Below are 18671 nucleotides of genomic sequence, written 5' to 3' on the forward strand. Positions count from 1 at the left end.
AAAAGTTTTTAAGTTATAACTGCGTATTTTAATTATAATATGAATAATAATAATTGTTAGATTAGAGTGAATGCCTTTCCTGACCGACTGACTGTGAGATAAAACGATATATGAATTATTGTTATATGTTAAAACCAATCATTCTACCTATGCATCTTCTATGGGAAAGGATTTATATTAATGTTTTGTAGGATGAACCCTGACAAAACCACTGTTGTTTATAATATAGGCAATATAACAATAAAATCTTTAAATTTAATTTCATCAGTCAGAGACAAATACATGTCGCAGATTCTACAAAGAATTACATGCAGTTAATGTGCATCATTCTTTAATACCTTATCCGTATGTTATAATCTCCCTAAAAAATATAGCTAGAACCAGACATGTTCTTTTCGTTTAATAATTATTACGAGTTAAATGCAAATGTCAACAATTTCACTGTCACGCCAAAAGAAAATTAAGGGATATGATATTTCATACCTGCATTTATGTAGCAGAAGGTTTTTGAACTAATATATGGGCATCATTTTGGTTATAAATACGGTATCAATTGAGAAAGCAATTATATATTGTTTACACTACAGTCAGTTATGACTAGATATACAATCACAGTTATGATTCTCAATCTGGTTATTGGAGCCTCTATGACTGAAAGAGATCATTCATCTGGTAGGTTACTTTTTAATTAATTATAGATTATCGTTGGTTATCTCAACGAGATTGCGTTTCTCGCTTGAGCTGGTACAGCGAAAGTGAGAATAGCAATCGAGTTGAGATGACCAATGATAATCTGTTTATCGCTATTTTACCTATGACGACGTTGTCAATTTTAATGTCAATTTCGTTAGCAACGCCACGTGGCCTCCTTAGTTTCTAGCGATAATTTTTCCATCTCAAGATAGAAGCATGATATGAAAATTATCACAAAAAAAGATCAAAGGAAAAATGCACAAAATAGCGATAATTATTTATATAACATCAATCAGTCTTATAGCACAATGTTGACTGCTGTGTTTTTAAAACATTTTTACCTTTTATGTCACGTCTGTTTGTTTGGTTGATGCATCGTTGTCAATATAGTAGAATTTGATGAGACTGTCATACAAGTAAGGGGTTGAGCTGGCTATAAAACAGGTTCAATCCTCCATTTTCTACATAAGAAAATGCCTGTACCAAGTCAAGAATATGACAGTTGTTATACATTCGATTGATGTCTTTGCGTTTTTAGGGAATCACTGAACCATGACTGGAGCGGCCCACTCTTAGAAAGTCAGTGCCCACTATCAAAATTTCTGGATCCGTCACTGATACAGGGGACAGGTGGAAAGATACACTAGTGAAAAATAGTAAAGGAAGCCGGAGAGTCATGATGTCGAGAGCTGGTGTAAGTGGGCGATACAAAATAAAATATGCTAGAAAAGTTTTTATACCGATTTTCGTCTTAGGGTTATGGGGAAGAAAGTGTAAGAAGGGGTCAAATAAGTGGAAATCAGGACCCCTCGTCCAATCCTATATCAAATTAGACCAACTTATTATACAATAAGTTGTGACTCAAAATCTCAGAATTAAAATCTGGAATAGGGTACACTTTCACTTTATTTTTGTCTTGTTTTACTTGTTTTAGACAACAACAAAAGAAAACTAAAAATGAATAACCTCAATCCGAAAACCGATAGAAAAGACAAATATTAGTTCGAATGTCGTAGAGAAAACAAACTTTAAGTCAATCATTTCTATATATGTGAATTATAGCTGAGGCATTCAGATGAATGTGTGATTTTAATTTTTAGGTATTACATTTTTTGGAAAGACTGCCGACAAGATTGTTGAACTACTGTCCGACAGCTGAGCATGCAAAGAGAAGACAAAGACAATTAAAATAGAAGAAACACCAACAGAAAAGACAGAGACCCTTACAAATGCAGAAACAACAACAGATAAACCAAAGACCTTTACAACTGAAGAAACAACAACAGAGAAAGCAACAATCTTTACAACTGAAGAAACAACAACTTGCTCTGGTATTTAGCATTATTAATAATATACTCTCCGCCTTCTAGCTCCACAGTTCTAAACATTTTGAACTTATGTCTGTTTATCTCCCCTGTAATGAGTCTATAGTATCCAAAACAAAACTTGAACAGTCATGATTTCAATGAGCTTCTCATATTAAGTATCTCATATTCTAAATCACACCCATGTTTGAAGTACCCAAAGTTTTATCGTGTTCAAGTTTACACTAAAGAGAAAAAAAATATATATTAGTAGTACATGCATGTTCAAACTTCCCCAAAAAGATATAAGATGCTTCGTATTATCACGAATTAACACCAGCTCTGTTTTTGTGTTGTGTTTCTTTTTTTGTTGTTTGGAGAAAGTGGAAGTTTTCAAAATATTTTTGCAGATGGAGATATTATATTTTCTTATCAATATATAGATCTACCAATTGTGATACTATCAGCTATATGAAACAAAACAGGGAATAAACTAAGGGGCTGTGAAAACAAAGTGTAACAGCAAATTGAACCAACAACAATATACAGGTCCAAAACCTTGATAATCTTTAATGGTTCATATATAGGAACACTAACATTTTTTATTGTTTCAGTGATAAGACCGAATGACTGTAGTGACTTGGATAAATCGACATGTAAAAGTGGAATCTACAAGATATACCCCAATAAAACACCTGGATTTGGAGTTTTCTGTGAAATGGAAAAGCATGGCGGAGGATGGACTGTTAGTTGTTATCAATTATTAGATATAGGAAGATGTGATGTGAGTGTCAATGAGACAACTCTCCATCCAAATAACAATTTATAAAAGTAAACCATTATAGGTCAACGTTTAGTTTATTCGGTTGATTTTATTATAAATTTAAGAATTCACCATCCATTGATGGAATTATCACTTTGCCTAAGAAATCACATTAATTCTTCTAAAAAAACCCGAATCTTTAACTCTCAAGCCCCACTCCACCATAAAAACCAAGAACACAAACTTTAAAATAATCAAATAAAGAACCAATTTTTGAGTTGAGCTCATTATCAAAGATATGTAATTATTGTGCAAAGTTAAAAAAAATTATGCACAAATATATATGTTAAGATAATCTTAATCGCTTATTTTGAAACAAACATTCTGTTTATAAGTAAAGATCATGAGACTTTAAATCATAATGGACCAACTTGTAATGCGAATTCACGAGGCAATGTCCTTACCTCTTTGACATTTTAGATAGAATAATAAATAGTTTTCTTCGCCTGAACCTTATGGTACCTTTTTTGTTCATGCGGATCTACAGGTTTTTCAGCATCGGAAGGTTGGGAAGGTGGATTTTTACCTAGACTGGGAGTCGTACAAAAATGGTTTTGGAAAATTGGACGGAGAATGTTGGTTAGGTACTTTATACTGATTATTCGATATATATTATGTTGCACAACATTATATGAAAACAATAAAATAAAAGCGGTTATCAATTTTGGAGCATGAATAATTCATTTAAAGGTACACATCTTTTTTGTGTCGAGTACATATTCCGTTCATTTGTGTTCAAAAAGAATCGATGATTAAATATAGTAAAGGAGCTATATCAGCTAGGAAACTCCGGCATGCAGATGTAGTTCATTAGATGATGGCAAATGCCATAATTGTCTTAATTTTCAAATCCTTTAAAGAAGCTTCTTCTGAAGATTTAAACTCTTTGATATTCAAATCAATTTTATTGTACTTAAAAAATGTTACTTATTCATAGAGTTATCTCTGTTCTTTGTATATTTAAATATTTTATATTTTTCCAAATAATTACTCATTATATAGGTAACGAGCACCTGCATCAGATCACATCTCAGGGAAAGTACAAATTGCGCATAGACCTGCAAGATTTTGAAAATAATACAAAATATGCAAATTATAATCATTTCGAAGTAGGAGACGAAAAATCTGGATACAAGCTAACGGTAGCAGGTTACGATGGCAATGCTGGTGAGTTGCTTAATAATATAGAACTAAATACACGCCAGTTATCTATTTTATATCGGCTTGGTGGATTTGCTTGATTGAAAGGTTTTTTTAAGTGATAATTTATACCATTTAATATTCTTCTCTGGACATTACACAAACGAAACCGCACCAGTGGTTTCGTGTTATAGTGTTTCCGCGAGTGTTGAGGTCGCAGGTTTGAATTTGGCCTGGTCAAACCAAAAATATATTCACTGCTTTTCCACTAAAAACGCGGCATTACGGAGCAAATATATATAAAGAAAAAGAATTGGTATTATTGCCAATGACACAACTCTCCACAAGAGTTCAAAATGACACAGCAATTAACAACTATAGGTCAGACAGTGTACGGCCGTCAACAATTAACAAAGCCGATACCGCATAGTCAGCTATAAAAGGCCCCGAAATTACAATGTAAAACATTTCAATCGAGAAAACGAACGGCCTTGTTTATATTTAAAAAAAATGAACGAAAAAAATATGTAACGCATACACATATGACAACCACTGAATTATAGGCTCCTGACTTGGGGCAGACACATACATACATAATGTGTCGGGGTGAAAAATTTAAGCGGATCTCAACCCTGCCCTGAACGAACTATAACAATCAGTTAAAAAAGCTTAACTCATCAGAAAAATATAAGCGAACGTGGCCGGGTACTTGAACATCTCAACAACAAAAAGACACTAGGAAAGACCTGAGAGGACTTGCAGTTAACTGACAGCTAGTTCAAAGCCAGTAACAACTAAAATCATGCATCTACAACTAAATTATCAATCCGTTCCCATCCAACATCCAATAGATTTAGTGTAAAGACGTCATAAACAGTCAGAGAAAGACATGACTGTGTGCAATGCCAATATACCGGTTTTAGGTCGGGTTTGTTCAAAGTCAGAATATTGTGTCAGAGTATAGGCTGACATGTCGTCCTTGTGACCGAGCACGTTAAAAATTCAGCTCAGTGTGTCGGTCTAGTACAATGTAAAATATACCAATTACATTCACATGTTATCGTCCTGCATATGCCCATAAAAGAGGGACGAAAGATACCAAAGGGACAGTCAAACTCATAAATCTAAAATAAACTGACAAAGCCAGGGCTAAAAATGAGAAAGACAAACAGACAAACAATAGTACACATGACACAGCCATGACAGCATAGAAAACTAAAGAATAAACAACACGAATCCCAATAATTTGCCGCTTAACGTTAAATCATCCATCCATCCATCGAACCAAAAAATATCAATTAGTTGGTATTAAATATGCGTCTTATAATGTAATGCAAACGGTCAATCAATCAATAAACTTTTCATCCTCCATCGCACTTATCGACCAACCAATCCGTCGGTGGTAAGAATGTTTCATTGTATTATTACTTAACATGTTTCATTTTGAAAAAAAGGCAATAATTTCCATTAAAAATAGCTATTATTATTCATGTTTGTATGTGTTATTTCATCAGTCCCTGCAAACCAGTAAAAGTCTGAAATTGTCCTCGACTGTAGCGGTTTTTACTTGATCATACTGAATTAGTCTGAATTCTACTAAACATTACTCAAAAACATAGCTCGGTCTTTGATTAGTAGGGTTCAGAGCTTAAAGTTTGTTGGTTGCGTATTGTTAAGACATTGAAAACAGGTCGAGAACTGGTTGAATATAGGTCCAGTATGCGTGTAAACATTCCAGCATTGTAAAGATTAGAGGCGAGTACACGTTCAGATTGTTAAGTATGGTTCAGACTACAGTCGAATTATATGGATTAAAATCCAGACAAGTTTAGAACGGTCGAGTAAAAATCCGTACACTCGAGAACAAAATGTGCCAATTTTAGACTGTAACTAGATTGTAGTGAATGTTACATTTGTATAAGACAATAACAACCAAAACTAAGGAGTAAACAAAGACTCACAAAACCAAGGGACATTTACATCAACAGTTAAAAATAATAAGAGCTATACATGTACCAAAAAAATCACGAATATAATAATTACATACCTGAAAAATATCGACTAGGCAATATGTTTACTCTTGAATTTCAATTGTAAAAATTTGTCTAAAATGTCTTTAGAAATTATGCGGTTTGTTGTAATGAGGAAATGCCACCACCGATGCTATTTTAATTGTTAATAATTTATTTACTGAACAGGAGATTCATTCACCTACCACAATGGCCAGAAGTTCTCAACAAAAGATAAAGATCATACTGGTAGATGCGCTCATGAATACAAGGGAGCTTGGTGGTACAACACGTCTTGTCATGTTAGTAACCTTAACGGTCTCTATTTGAAGGGACACCACAAATCGTTTGCAAATGGTATTAATTGGCGCTATTGGAAAGGATACCACTATTCTCTGAAAACAACAATCATGATGATCCGAAAAAAAGCCTAGACAGAAAAAAAATATGTAAAAATAATAAAAACATATTTTATTGTAAGTGTTAGTTGTGTTTTTGTTTTCCTGTAGATTTTATATATTTTGTAAGCTATGTTGTAAGCCAGGCAGTGATTACCTTAACCGTAGTTGGCACAACTTTTTGAAATTCTGGATTCTCAATGCTCTTCAACTTTGTACTTGTTTGGCTTTATATGAGGAATTCTCTCTGATGTTTACCTGTCGGCTATACTGATCATACCGATGTAAAAAAAACTCATATTTAATGCTTCCTCAACAAATGTACTTATATGTAATGTAATGTAAACTAATGTGTTTTTCTGTATACCTTTGTCCAACTTAGGTGATACCAGAATAAATGATATATATATAAATATTTTGATACGAGCTCCACTGGTGAGTCATATGCAAACAAAACGCGCGTCTGGCGTACTAAATTGTAATCCTGGTACCTTTGATAACTACTATTGTAAGCTATGTCAGTTTATGCAATCATATATTTCATAATGGGATTTAAAAGTGTATACTAGTAATTTCCGAAATTTGTACTTTCTTATCATTTATTAAAATTTATTGCATGTTTGAGGGAATCTTAAAAAGGTTAAATATACATTGTTAATAAAGTACTGTAAAAGTACTATGGATAAAAGAAAATAAATGAACTTGGAAATCATATAAATCTACAAAGTTAAAAAAAACCAACCTTAGTATGTCTGCAGAAACAGAGTACCGTAACACGCTGCATCAAAGTAACTCGGATTACCAGAATGACGTTTTTTGTGTAATGTTAAGTATAAAATAGGGGCATTTCCCATTTATCTCATTTGTCTCACTTTATTTTATTAGATATTTTTTTTTAAGAATCCAATTGAATTGTCATTGATATGGTTATATTTTTTAAATTTACTGTTTCAAATTTTTGAGTTTTTTGAAAAACTAAGGCTTTTCTACCTCCGGCATAGGATACCTTAGCTGTATTTGGCAAAACCTTTAGGAATTTTGGTCCACAATGCTCTTCAACTTCGTACTTTATTTAGCCTTTTTAACTTTTTTGGATTCGAGCGTCACTGATGAGTCTTTTGTAGACGAAACGCACGTCTGGCGTATATACAAAATTTGGTCCTGGTATCTATGATGAGTTTATTGTCAATCGAAATTGATTCAAACTCTATTCTAACTCTAAACTTATAAACAGTTTCCCTCTCAAAAAAACACATCTGAACTTGTAAGCGTTTTTTCGGCATCCGACCAAACCACAACAGTTAAATATAATTTACAATTTTATACATATATTACTGATTATTATGTTTCATGAGAATCCGATATTTTGATTTGCTAACAATCACTGCTTGTATTAAAAAATTAACCTTCATATCGAAATGCATGTTACATTCGTAATTACATTTGCTTCCACTTAAAAGTGCACAGGTACAAAACAAAAACTTGTCAATCTTTTTTCATGGTCAAAGCATAGATATTTAATCTTAAGAAGTCGAATTCATTGCGTTTAATTTTTTCAAAGTTCTAATTATATATGACATAACCAATTGCAAGCTTATCGAAAATTAACTGCTGCCAATTTTCATTATTCATGAATGCAAATAGGATATTAAGGAAAATGGCTATTGTTATCTTATATTTTGTATGTATTGCGCTTTTGTGTTTCTGTTGTATCGTTGTTCTCCTCTTATATATGATGTGTTTCCCCTTTGTTTTAGTTTGTAACCCGGATTTGTTTTGTCTCTATCGACTTATGAATTTCAAACAGCGGTACAGTGTATATACGATTGCCTTTATATTCATAAGTCGATGATAAGCTACAAGACAACACAAAAACAACTTGAAGACAAAATGGAAAACAATGAACAGGAAAGTTAAAGAATCAACCATAAACTGAAAGAATCGAAAGTAAACGTCTACTTCATAACCTGCTGCACCCGCTTTAGATTTACTAAATGTATATAAGCTAATCGTACTCATAAGATATTGTTGTGCTTCCAAGACAAAACAATTAAACTAAGTTCAACCAACAATTTTTCTATCAAAATGTCCCGTACTAAGTCATGAATATGGCAATTGTTATCAAATAGTTCGTTTCAATGTATGTTGGTGTTGGTTTAATTTTTGTTGCAATTCAGTGTTTCTGTTGAATCTTTGTATTCCACTTATAGTTGATATGTTTCCTTCGGTAATAGTTTGTAACCCGGATTTGTTTTCTCTCAATCGATGTTTGACCTTTGAACACTGGTATACTATTATTGCTTTAATATACCTTTGCCATTTAAGGAAGTTCCCTTGTCACGTTTTTGGAATTTTGTCAGATTTCCGGAATCTTCTGGTTTAGTGATCAATGGTAAAGCTAAGAAAAGACTATTGTCCCGCCAAAATTTCAATGGCGAATATCTTGAAAACAAGCACATCGACCTATATATTTTGCATTTTTGATTCCTTTATTTATCCCCTATCAATATAAACTAGTGTTTTTAAAAGTTGATTATTTGTGAATCTGAGAAGAGTCCTCCTTTAAACATCCTCTGATCATATAACTACAAACCAGTAAAAGTCTGAAATGCCCTATATGTGTACTCAACTTTACACATTTTTACTCGACCAGTCTAAAGTGATCTGACCTTTACTTGACATAACTCGACCCCAGTCTGAATAATACTCGACTGTACTGAATCGTATTTGACCCTTATCTCTGCCATTGAAAATAGTCTGAACTATTACTCGACCAGACTGAAACACTCTTAACCTATTTTCGACCTGTATACTTGAACCAGACCAGATCGACCTGATCGTATATGAATCGTAGGGATAATCGTGCATTGGTCGAGTATGCACAATGTTAGTATAAAAACGTCTGAAATTTTTATTCCCTGCCGATTCGGAGTGGCCATTACGTGTTCCCCTTGTCCGTCCGTACGTATGTGCGTACGTTCCAACAATATTAGTTTCCGTTCTCTAATTTCATTTTGCGTCAACCAATTTTTTATGAAACTCCGTATACACAATGCTTATTTCCATAAAAACACAGTTCAAATGCAAATTTGGGTGGCCGTTTTTGAAAAATTACCCTGTATAATGTTATTTATGCTAGCTGGGTTATTACCAGTGTCCCATGAACACATTTTCCGTATATTTGGTTATATCCAGTCGAAGGTCCGAATTGAATCATACATATAAAATATCTAAAAAAGCAATAGGATTTGTGGGCAAGGTGGTAAAGGTCCAGAGAGGCAGGTAAATAGCTGTCACTTAGCTTTGAGAGTGAAAAAAGACGAACAAGCAGGTGTAAACAGCAACGGGCGCCGAAAAACCTAAGTGAGGCAGTGGCTAACACGCCGACCGCATGTGGGCAGTATGAGAGACGTGCACTAACGTAACATGACTGTCCCTTTGGTATCTTTCGTCCCTCTTTTAATAAAGACATGCTTACAAAAACTTCCTCATAGTGGACACTGATATGTAATAGTAGATGAATTGGTCTTTTTTTCGTGTAATTTTAGACAATATTTTGAGTTATGACAAGCAAGAACACGTTTAGATAATTGATTTAATGTTAAAGTTAAAAAGAAATGCATCGTTTGAACTAACAAAACGACAAACAGAAGACGCATTAGCAGCGAGTGTATAGTTTGTCAAAAGTTATGCAAACTTTGTAAAAGTATGTTAGAATCACAGCGTGTGAACGCTGAACTGTTTGTATCGTTAGTGTAAGAACGAAATTCGCTCCAAATAAAACAAATATTTGTCTCCTTTTTTGGTGAAATTACGTAAAAAAGGTTCGAATGAAAAAAGAAATTGACAGTAATTTGACTTATATATAAAAAAAAAAAAACATGTGGTATAATTGCCAATGAAACAATTATTCACAAAAGACCAAAATGACACAGACATTAACAACTACAGGTCACCGTACGGCCTTCAACAATAAACAAAGCCCCTACCGAATAGTCAGCTATAAAAGGCCACGATAAGACAATGTAAAACAATTCAAACGAGAAAAACCAACGACCCAATCTATGTAAACAAAATGAAATAATAAATAAACGAAAAACAAACATGCAACACAAAAACAAACGACAACCACTGAAATACTAGCTCCTGACTTGGGACAGGCACATACATAAATAATTTGGCGGGGTTAAACATGTTAGCGGGATCCCAACCGTCCTCTTAACCTGGGACAGTGTTATAACAGTACAACATTAGAACGAACTATAAAAATCAATTGAAAAAGGCTTAACTCATCAGATGGACAAAAATACAAGTGGACGTGGCCTGGTACTTATACATCCCGACACAGAAAGACTCAATGAACAGATTTGTATTTGTTATTAATCATTTCTATGTCATTTGGTGTTCTGTGAAGAGCTGTCTCGTTGACAATTGTACTACATCTTCTTTGTTTATAATAGTACAAATATTTCTGGACAAACGAAAAATACGGACAGACAACATTGAAAATAGCCCACAAAACAGGTAAATATAATCGTGATCGATGTTCTAATAAAACAACTTCGAAAGATAACTTAGTCGTCAGCAGTCAATGAATATTATTGCACAATTACTTTCATATTTGAAAAATCAGCAGGTGTCAACATTGCAAGATATTCTTCCCTTCCGGAACACCTGAGTTCATCCCAGGTTTTTGATGGGTTATGTGTTGCTAACGTTTTAGTTTTCTATGTTATGTGGACTGCTGTTTGTCTTCTCGTCGGTTTTCTTTTTTTTTGCTATGGCTGTGTCACTTTGTTTTCGACCATTGAGTTTGATTGTTCCTTTGGTGTCTTTTGCCTCTCTTTTAAAATGTTACCTCTCCTTGCAAAAGTAAAGACACGTTCTGTACATAGAGGAATTTTTGTACAGTTAAATATGATGTTGCCAATATATTTTTGCGGAGACAGAGTTATGAGAGTTAATCAGGTCTGAACAAACGTTTAGGGAATCGTGTAGCAGTTATGTGTTCTCGTGTATGGGCGAGAAGAGATCGAAGAGTGGTCGAATTTGTTCGCAAAGGGATCGGGTATTAGTCGAGTTGGTCTTAGGTAAAATAAGTAAACAAGTCGCAGTGATCTGGAAGCGATCGGACATTGGTCGAGGTAATCTTGATATGATCGGATATTAGTCGAGCAAATGTCGAAATGATCGAGTACTGATTGGAAATTTTGTTGTATTCCGACCAAACTGGATCTCTACACGACCCTTTCCCGATCAATTCGACCTGTACTTGACGAATTTTCGATCTCTTCTAGAGTGACTTGCTTCTCGGTCCTAACTCGATTGTTTTTGACATGTCAAAAACTCTCGGGTAGCTAGTCAGATCGATGACGAGTAGGGTAGACTATCCCGAACATCCTTGTCGATTGATTCAGACCAGTCTCCCGATCACGTTATTTGTCTTGATCGGGCTTGATCGAGTTGATCTGATCGGCATTGTGAACATTGCTTTAACCGAAGGTCTGAGCTATACTCAACCAGTCTGAGCCATACTGGACCAAATAACATCTACTTTGTTAACTGTTTACACAAATTTCTTTGTAACTGACATATATAACAATAGCCAACAAAATTAAGAACTGTTTGAACTTATATTAGAAATATATCTTTTATTATAATTTGGGATATTTTTATGTTATTTTACATAATTGATACAAAAAAGGAATAAAATTAAAGAAATTGATCAAATTGTTTTCTGATTAGTGGTGAAGTATAAGTTATTGCTTCTGCTTGGGACAAGCTCTTTATTAATAAGAATACACCTGGTCAGAAGAATTAAATTCTAAATAACATTTATTCAAAACTGCAACATCCTGTTTAACTCAATTAACAAGGCCTTTCGAATATACGAATATACTAGATAACTAATACACGAGTTTAAGAAAATATGGCTTTCTTTTTTACCTATAAAACACACATGTATTGAGGTAATTAAACCATATTAAAGTGCTTTTTGTTTGCCATGTCTTTAATTTGACAAATCTACTTAAATTTATTTGAAATAGTATTTTACTTTTACTTTGGAACACATTTCTTTTTAAAAAAAAAAGGTTATCAAAGAATGCTATATGAAAATTTTATTATCATGACTATATTAAATACTTTGTCTAACAAAACAAAACAAAGGTCTCATTTTTAAAATTTATTAAGTTGCTTTAAATACTTTTTTATATATATACATGTATCAATAAAAAAAATCACTGTAGTATTAACTTAACTCAACTGACACCATAAATCTATACTAGGCATAAGTTAATCATGTTAATGGTGAAAATAGTCCAGTTACCATTAGATACTTCTGAAACATTCAAAATAAAAATTGAATAATATTAGTAACAATACTCTAGTTCAGGGAAACAATGCGCATGTGCAAGATCGATCGTGATTTTGCGTTATCGACTAATTAGATACGAGATTTGATAAACTAGGGGCATTATCAGATTATTGATTTATCAGATCGGCATCGTTATTACTGTAGTCAGATTAATGCAGACTTTTATTTTCACATGCTATGGCAAACGAAAATGTATACAACATATGACAAACAAAAGGCAGCAGAGAACAGAAATAACAGATTAAACAATAATATTATGACATTATATGTGATCTAATTTTCAAAGCGGTTGCATTTGAATAAATGCATAGTTTTACTGTCAGAGATTTATAATAAATTATCTAACTTGTGCCGATTTGGCCAAGAACAGTAGAATAAATATAACATTCTATACGCACAGATCTATACGTTGGACATGATAAAACAAAATGATATTCGTCTTCCAACACATTTTTATTGCAACATATACGAAATTCTATTTTCTCTTTGAGTATTCAAATAATGTGCCGCTAAGCAATTCTGTTAATATAGATACATTACAACGAAAATCTAAGTATCTTTCAAAACCAAATACCACTTTAAATTATATCGTTTATAAATACAAAAGTTGTTATTTTCTTATAAAGCTGAAGAGTCCACTGACATATTAAAACAGACTATTTTGACCGTTATGTTAATTAATCTTAATTACAAAAGGAACGGTTTGATATATATGTTACCTGACTTTGTTACCTTCACGCAAAATGAACAGATTCATGCTGTGATGTTCACCTAGCAGATCGTCTGTATATTCAAGAAGCTACGGGTGCTATTTCATTACCATATCTGAGGAACTGATCTTAGGTCATAAAAATAAAAGCCAATCAACACCTAGGCCATATGGTATAATAAAGTTTTACCTTAAACTATTAATCGCACCAGGCGACAGTTAGCCACAATTGATATACCCTTAATAATCGTAATCATGTTCTGACAGTTAGGTACCATTAAAATATATGTTCAAAATGCTAGCCCTGATTGCATGAGTGTATTTACATATTTTTTTTGTGCTTAATGCAAATGCATTGGATATTGACAATTTTTGAAAGGAGGGGGATCTGGGTCGTTCAGCATTTTATTTTGATATATTGTGAAGCATACATGTATACAGAATATCCAGTTAATTTCAATGAGATTTATATATAAAGATCTTGAACAGAACAAAAATCTTTAAATTTTTTTGTTGTATCTTACGATAGTAAATTTTTACACATATATAGTTTGGCATTTTATTACATACTTTTAATGAACAATTTTGTCGTATACTAATTTTTGTGTCAGAAAATTCACATTAGTAGGTAGAAAAATGATACTAAATGCGATTATTTTTGTTATACTACAATTACTATAGAAAAAATACCCCCCCCTACAAAAAGAAAATAATTATTGCCGTCTTGTCGAATGCAAGGAGGTCTTTAAGATTTATGAGTGAAATAGCTGCCTACTTGGATCTTTTGACATCCATCCTTCTTTTTGCCAAGTTTTGCGAAAGCAAAATTTTTTTTTACATCAAAATCGTTGTCAACCATAATGAAATTTTAAGAAATTGTGACAGAAGCTTCTTTATGTCCAAAATACAGTATCCAGGGCAAATTTTTGCAAATATTTATTTTCATTTTTCCGCATTTTACTACTAGATGGACTTCGTTTTTCCTGAACAGTTAATTTTATGTTTTGTCTGAGGTTAAAGATTTTCGTGCAGTCATCAATAATCGTTTTGTTTAATCGTCCAGTTGCAAGTTAAATGCATATCCATGCAGGTCAAGATCACGATAATGATATATGAATGTTGTAACTATTGTGTTCTACATTGCGCTGGACTCTTAACTCGTTTGTTCAAAATGCAACAGTCAGAGTAAAGACATAGAATATATCTTATAAGTGGGTGCGGCTTTTTTGCTAAGATTTTAATTCCATATGACGATCTGTAGCTGTTTGATTTTATGGGAATTTATTTTATTATGGTTTGAACAAGGACTGTATATATACTGTACCAAGGTTTAACGTTCAGATTATTTATATAATATTGAAAACATAACATTTATAAAGCCATGATTTTTTATTTTTTATTGAATACATCGCATAATATCATTCATTACGACTATGTGTTATGACCAGCAACTACTTTTCAAAAAGCTCCGACTCACATGACACTCATATGGTTTAGGTTGTTTATCTGTATTCTCCAGAAAAAAAGCTAAAGAGAAAAAATTATGTAGTGTCACCATTGTATGATATACTGTTTTGGCAATTAATGCCATTACGCTAGCATGTTTCTGGAAATTATTCTCAATCGAAAAAAAAATATATTTCTGCACATAAACTTCTTCAAAGTTCTTAACAGCTTCCAGGGACTTGGAGAATATCGTTCCTTCTTTATCAACATTTCGTTTTGGTTATTTGAAAGCAGTAATTTTAAATTTTTTTTCCAATTTTCTCACGTAATTTTTTAACAATATGTTCCGAAATTTTTCAAAATATTATTTATTTTACTTTATTACACATAATCAAACAAAAAACAGATGACACTCAACGACTTCACAGGTAAACGGGAAAGCAGAAGGCGTCCTTATAGAGGTTTCCAGATTTGCTACCGTACCAACCGTAGTACGAAGTGGGAGCCGTCATTTAACTTTTGAAAATTATTGATGCATACGCTTTATATCAACACATGTTTTAGGAATCATATGCAGAACAGTTTTGAGAATTTTTAGCTGTAATTTGGGACTAATTTCATGTGGTTTCTTCTTGTATTCGTAGGAAACAATAGTGTGTGCACTCGATTATGCTTTCAACCAACCGTTGCAAGTAACCGTTGGTACGAAAGGTTTATAATTAAGAGTTATTTCCCCGTGAAACTAAATAGATACAAAGAAGCTAAATTACAAAACAAATTAAAAACTTTATAAATTTGGCTTGTAATAACTTAATGTATCATTGTAAAATGTTAAAGTTTTGTATTTATTTTGCTAAAATAAAGATTAAAAAAAAATCAGACGTCAGGAAAAAAATACAAGGTTGTTTACATCTTCAATTTGAACAATTATGCATAGAGATATGGCTGATATCGTATTTACTTGACATCTTTCCTTTTCGGACAATAATCTTCACCGTCGGGCTTAAAGTTTTTCTTCATAAAAAAACCCTCATAAAATCAAGATGCTCTATAAATTTCAGAAACATGCCCTTTTTATTAACACAACTGCTCATATATCTTTTTCGCAGTAAGCCGAGAGAGAAAACTCAGAAAAACTGGAGTTAACTATTTTAAGTAGTATCGTATTCATGATACTAGTACATATAACCCTGAACAAACTACATTGAAACATTTACAAACCGATGAAAATGATCCTTAATTTTGAGTCCATAAATCAGTTGTAAATGGTGCAAAAGACATTATATAGCAACATAGTATTTTCCGTGCAACATTACGAAGAGTTAGAAAGACATATTCATATTGCATTAGACTAAGTGTAAATATAGCGTCAAATTATTGCCGTTATCAGTGAACAAAATACGCTGTGTTGTATGAAGTTTTTTTGGCAAATGAATGCTGTACGACAAATGGATTAATGGATGGATGTTGGTTTAACATTACCCCTCGTAGATTATATTATACTACTCCCAGACACGTGCAATACACAATTTTACTCGCGACAATATTTACAAATATTAATGTAATAACAATATCTAGTGAAATACTAATAATAAGCGAACACGATGAGGTGACATCGTGACGATAAATTAATATCTCGACTCAAAAAATGGTTTTCGTTAGTGTCAGAAAATTTATATTTATTCTTTAAGTAATTAATGATCATTAATGTAATCAACAATTTTTCTTAAAAGTTCAGTGACAAAATATAAGGAAAAAGATAGATCGATGGTTTTACAATGTGTGTTGCGTTTTATGAAAAAATGTTGCTCCAATGATCGAAAAGATAGCTTAATTAATAAACAAATATTTTAATGAGAAATCAACACAATTTTGAACTCAATTTTGCCATTAAAGTATGTGTACTAGTTTAGTGACGCATCCACAACTTTTCATAAAGGGGGGGGGTCCAACCATGCTTCAGTGATTCCCTATATTATAGTCAACCAAATGTTTGCCACGAAAAGGGGGGGCTGGCCCCAAGCCCCCTCCCCCTGGATCCGTCTATGTAGTCATTAACGATACCACTAAGGTGCAAGTAAGATATTATTAATAAGTAATTTCTAATTATTCCAATTTATATTTGAGTATTAGAAAACATTCTTTATTCTTATCCTTTTCTTAATATATACAGAAAACAAAAACATAGCAATACAGAAACGCAAATCTATTTTTAGAATATAAAGGTCGAGGCAACTCAGTTCCAGTAAGGACTGTTTGATTCATTCTCTTGTGCACAAAATAAATTTTATCGTATAAAATCACGTGCAAGGTTTTCTAGAAGCAGAGAAATCGTAATAAAATAAAAAAAATAAGGTTTTTATCACTGATAAGCAATTTCGTTTCTTTATTTTCATCATGATACATACAATAATCTCATGCATTCAATGAAACCTCCCAAACAACACCAACGGTTGTGTTACGTACCAACCGTACCTGATACGTAGCAAATCTGGAAACCTCCTATAAACGCCTATCTAATAAAAACACCGAATATTGATGTGTACCATATATATGAATTTGCCCCCAGTTCATCCAAATCTCACATATTCTCGCATGAATTTTAATTAAACGCTTGACCCACTCAGAATTCTAGGTCGCGAACAAGCTTTCCCTGAACTAGTCTATTCATTTTTGAGATTATTTGATCAGCTTATTTTATTCATATTTAAAAGTTGATAAATATAAATATGTAAGTGTTGATGAATATTGTGTTGAAGCTATATTATGATTGATTATTGTGAAAATTTAATTTCAATACTATATTAAAACATTTCCTAAATTGATCAAGTTTAGTTGATAGATACAAAGAATATATCTAGGTTGGTTTAGACTTGGTCGAGTACGGTTCAGACTAGGTCGAGTATGGTTCAGACTAGGTCGAGCATGGTTCAGACTCGTATGTAATGGATTTGTACTGGTCGAGTACAAGTTCATACTATTAAGCATGGTTCATACTACAGTCGAGTTTAATCAAGTAAATTTCAGACCAATTCAGACTGGTCGAGTAAAAATCAGTACAGATTAACAAAACTTTGCAATTAGGATAGCAAATAACACTGAACCAACATAAGTTCGCCCCAACTCCGACCGAGTACCATGTTAAGAAGAAGAAAAGAAACAAATGTCCAATAATGATATGTCACTTTTAACTCTTTTTAGGGTCCCATAATAACAATAATAAAAAAAATCAGTGCCATGATAATTGGAATAAACCAGAGGATAAAATGTCTCCTGTTATTTGTAATATGTGACTTAATAAAAAAAGAAATCACAGTTAAGAAAACATATTGTGGTGCGATTTTGTTTTCTTTGTCTTTTTTTGTTGTTGTATATATACACATATCGTCAAAACTTCGGTCAATTAGAAAGTATATGCAGTTTCAAGTTACTGATCTTTATTGTTGTCGTGAATTATTGTAGTATACTTTTAACTCATAAAATTAACAAATTCATACATCAAAGATCAAACATTAAAAACACTGAAGTATATAACATTGTATAAATAGATCGATTTGTGTGTGTTTTTGACACTATGCTGTTATTGATAAACAGTAACCTGTTTCATTATCCCTTTAACAGGTAAATATATGGCAAACAACTGTATTACCTGTTTCATACACCTTTGATTATTGTTCCGAGTCATGTAGTGCAAATCAATTCAATGTTTGATTAAAGTCTCATCTTTCAACAAGTTCAATCGATATTTATAAATTGTCAAACAATACTGATAA

The 18671-nt window shown here is 32.6% G+C and overlaps 1 protein-coding gene across 1 annotated transcript; it reads left to right on the plus strand.

Moving 5' to 3' along the window:
- The first annotated feature begins 593 nt into the window (after positions 1-593).
- On the plus strand, positions 594-6403 carry LOC134698062 (ryncolin-2-like). Its single transcript, XM_063560352.1, has 5 exons — positions 594-672; positions 2612-2742; positions 3308-3404; positions 3823-3987; positions 6159-6403. The coding sequence occupies exons 1-5, from the start codon at positions 594-596 to the stop codon at positions 6401-6403; spliced, it is 717 nt and encodes a 238-aa protein (XP_063416422.1).
- Positions 6404-18671: the final 12268 nt, after the last annotated feature.

Source organism: Mytilus trossulus, chromosome 14, assembly GCF_036588685.1.
Source record: "Mytilus trossulus isolate FHL-02 chromosome 14, PNRI_Mtr1.1.1.hap1, whole genome shotgun sequence".
Lineage (NCBI taxonomy): Eukaryota > Metazoa > Mollusca > Bivalvia > Mytilida > Mytilidae > Mytilus > Mytilus trossulus.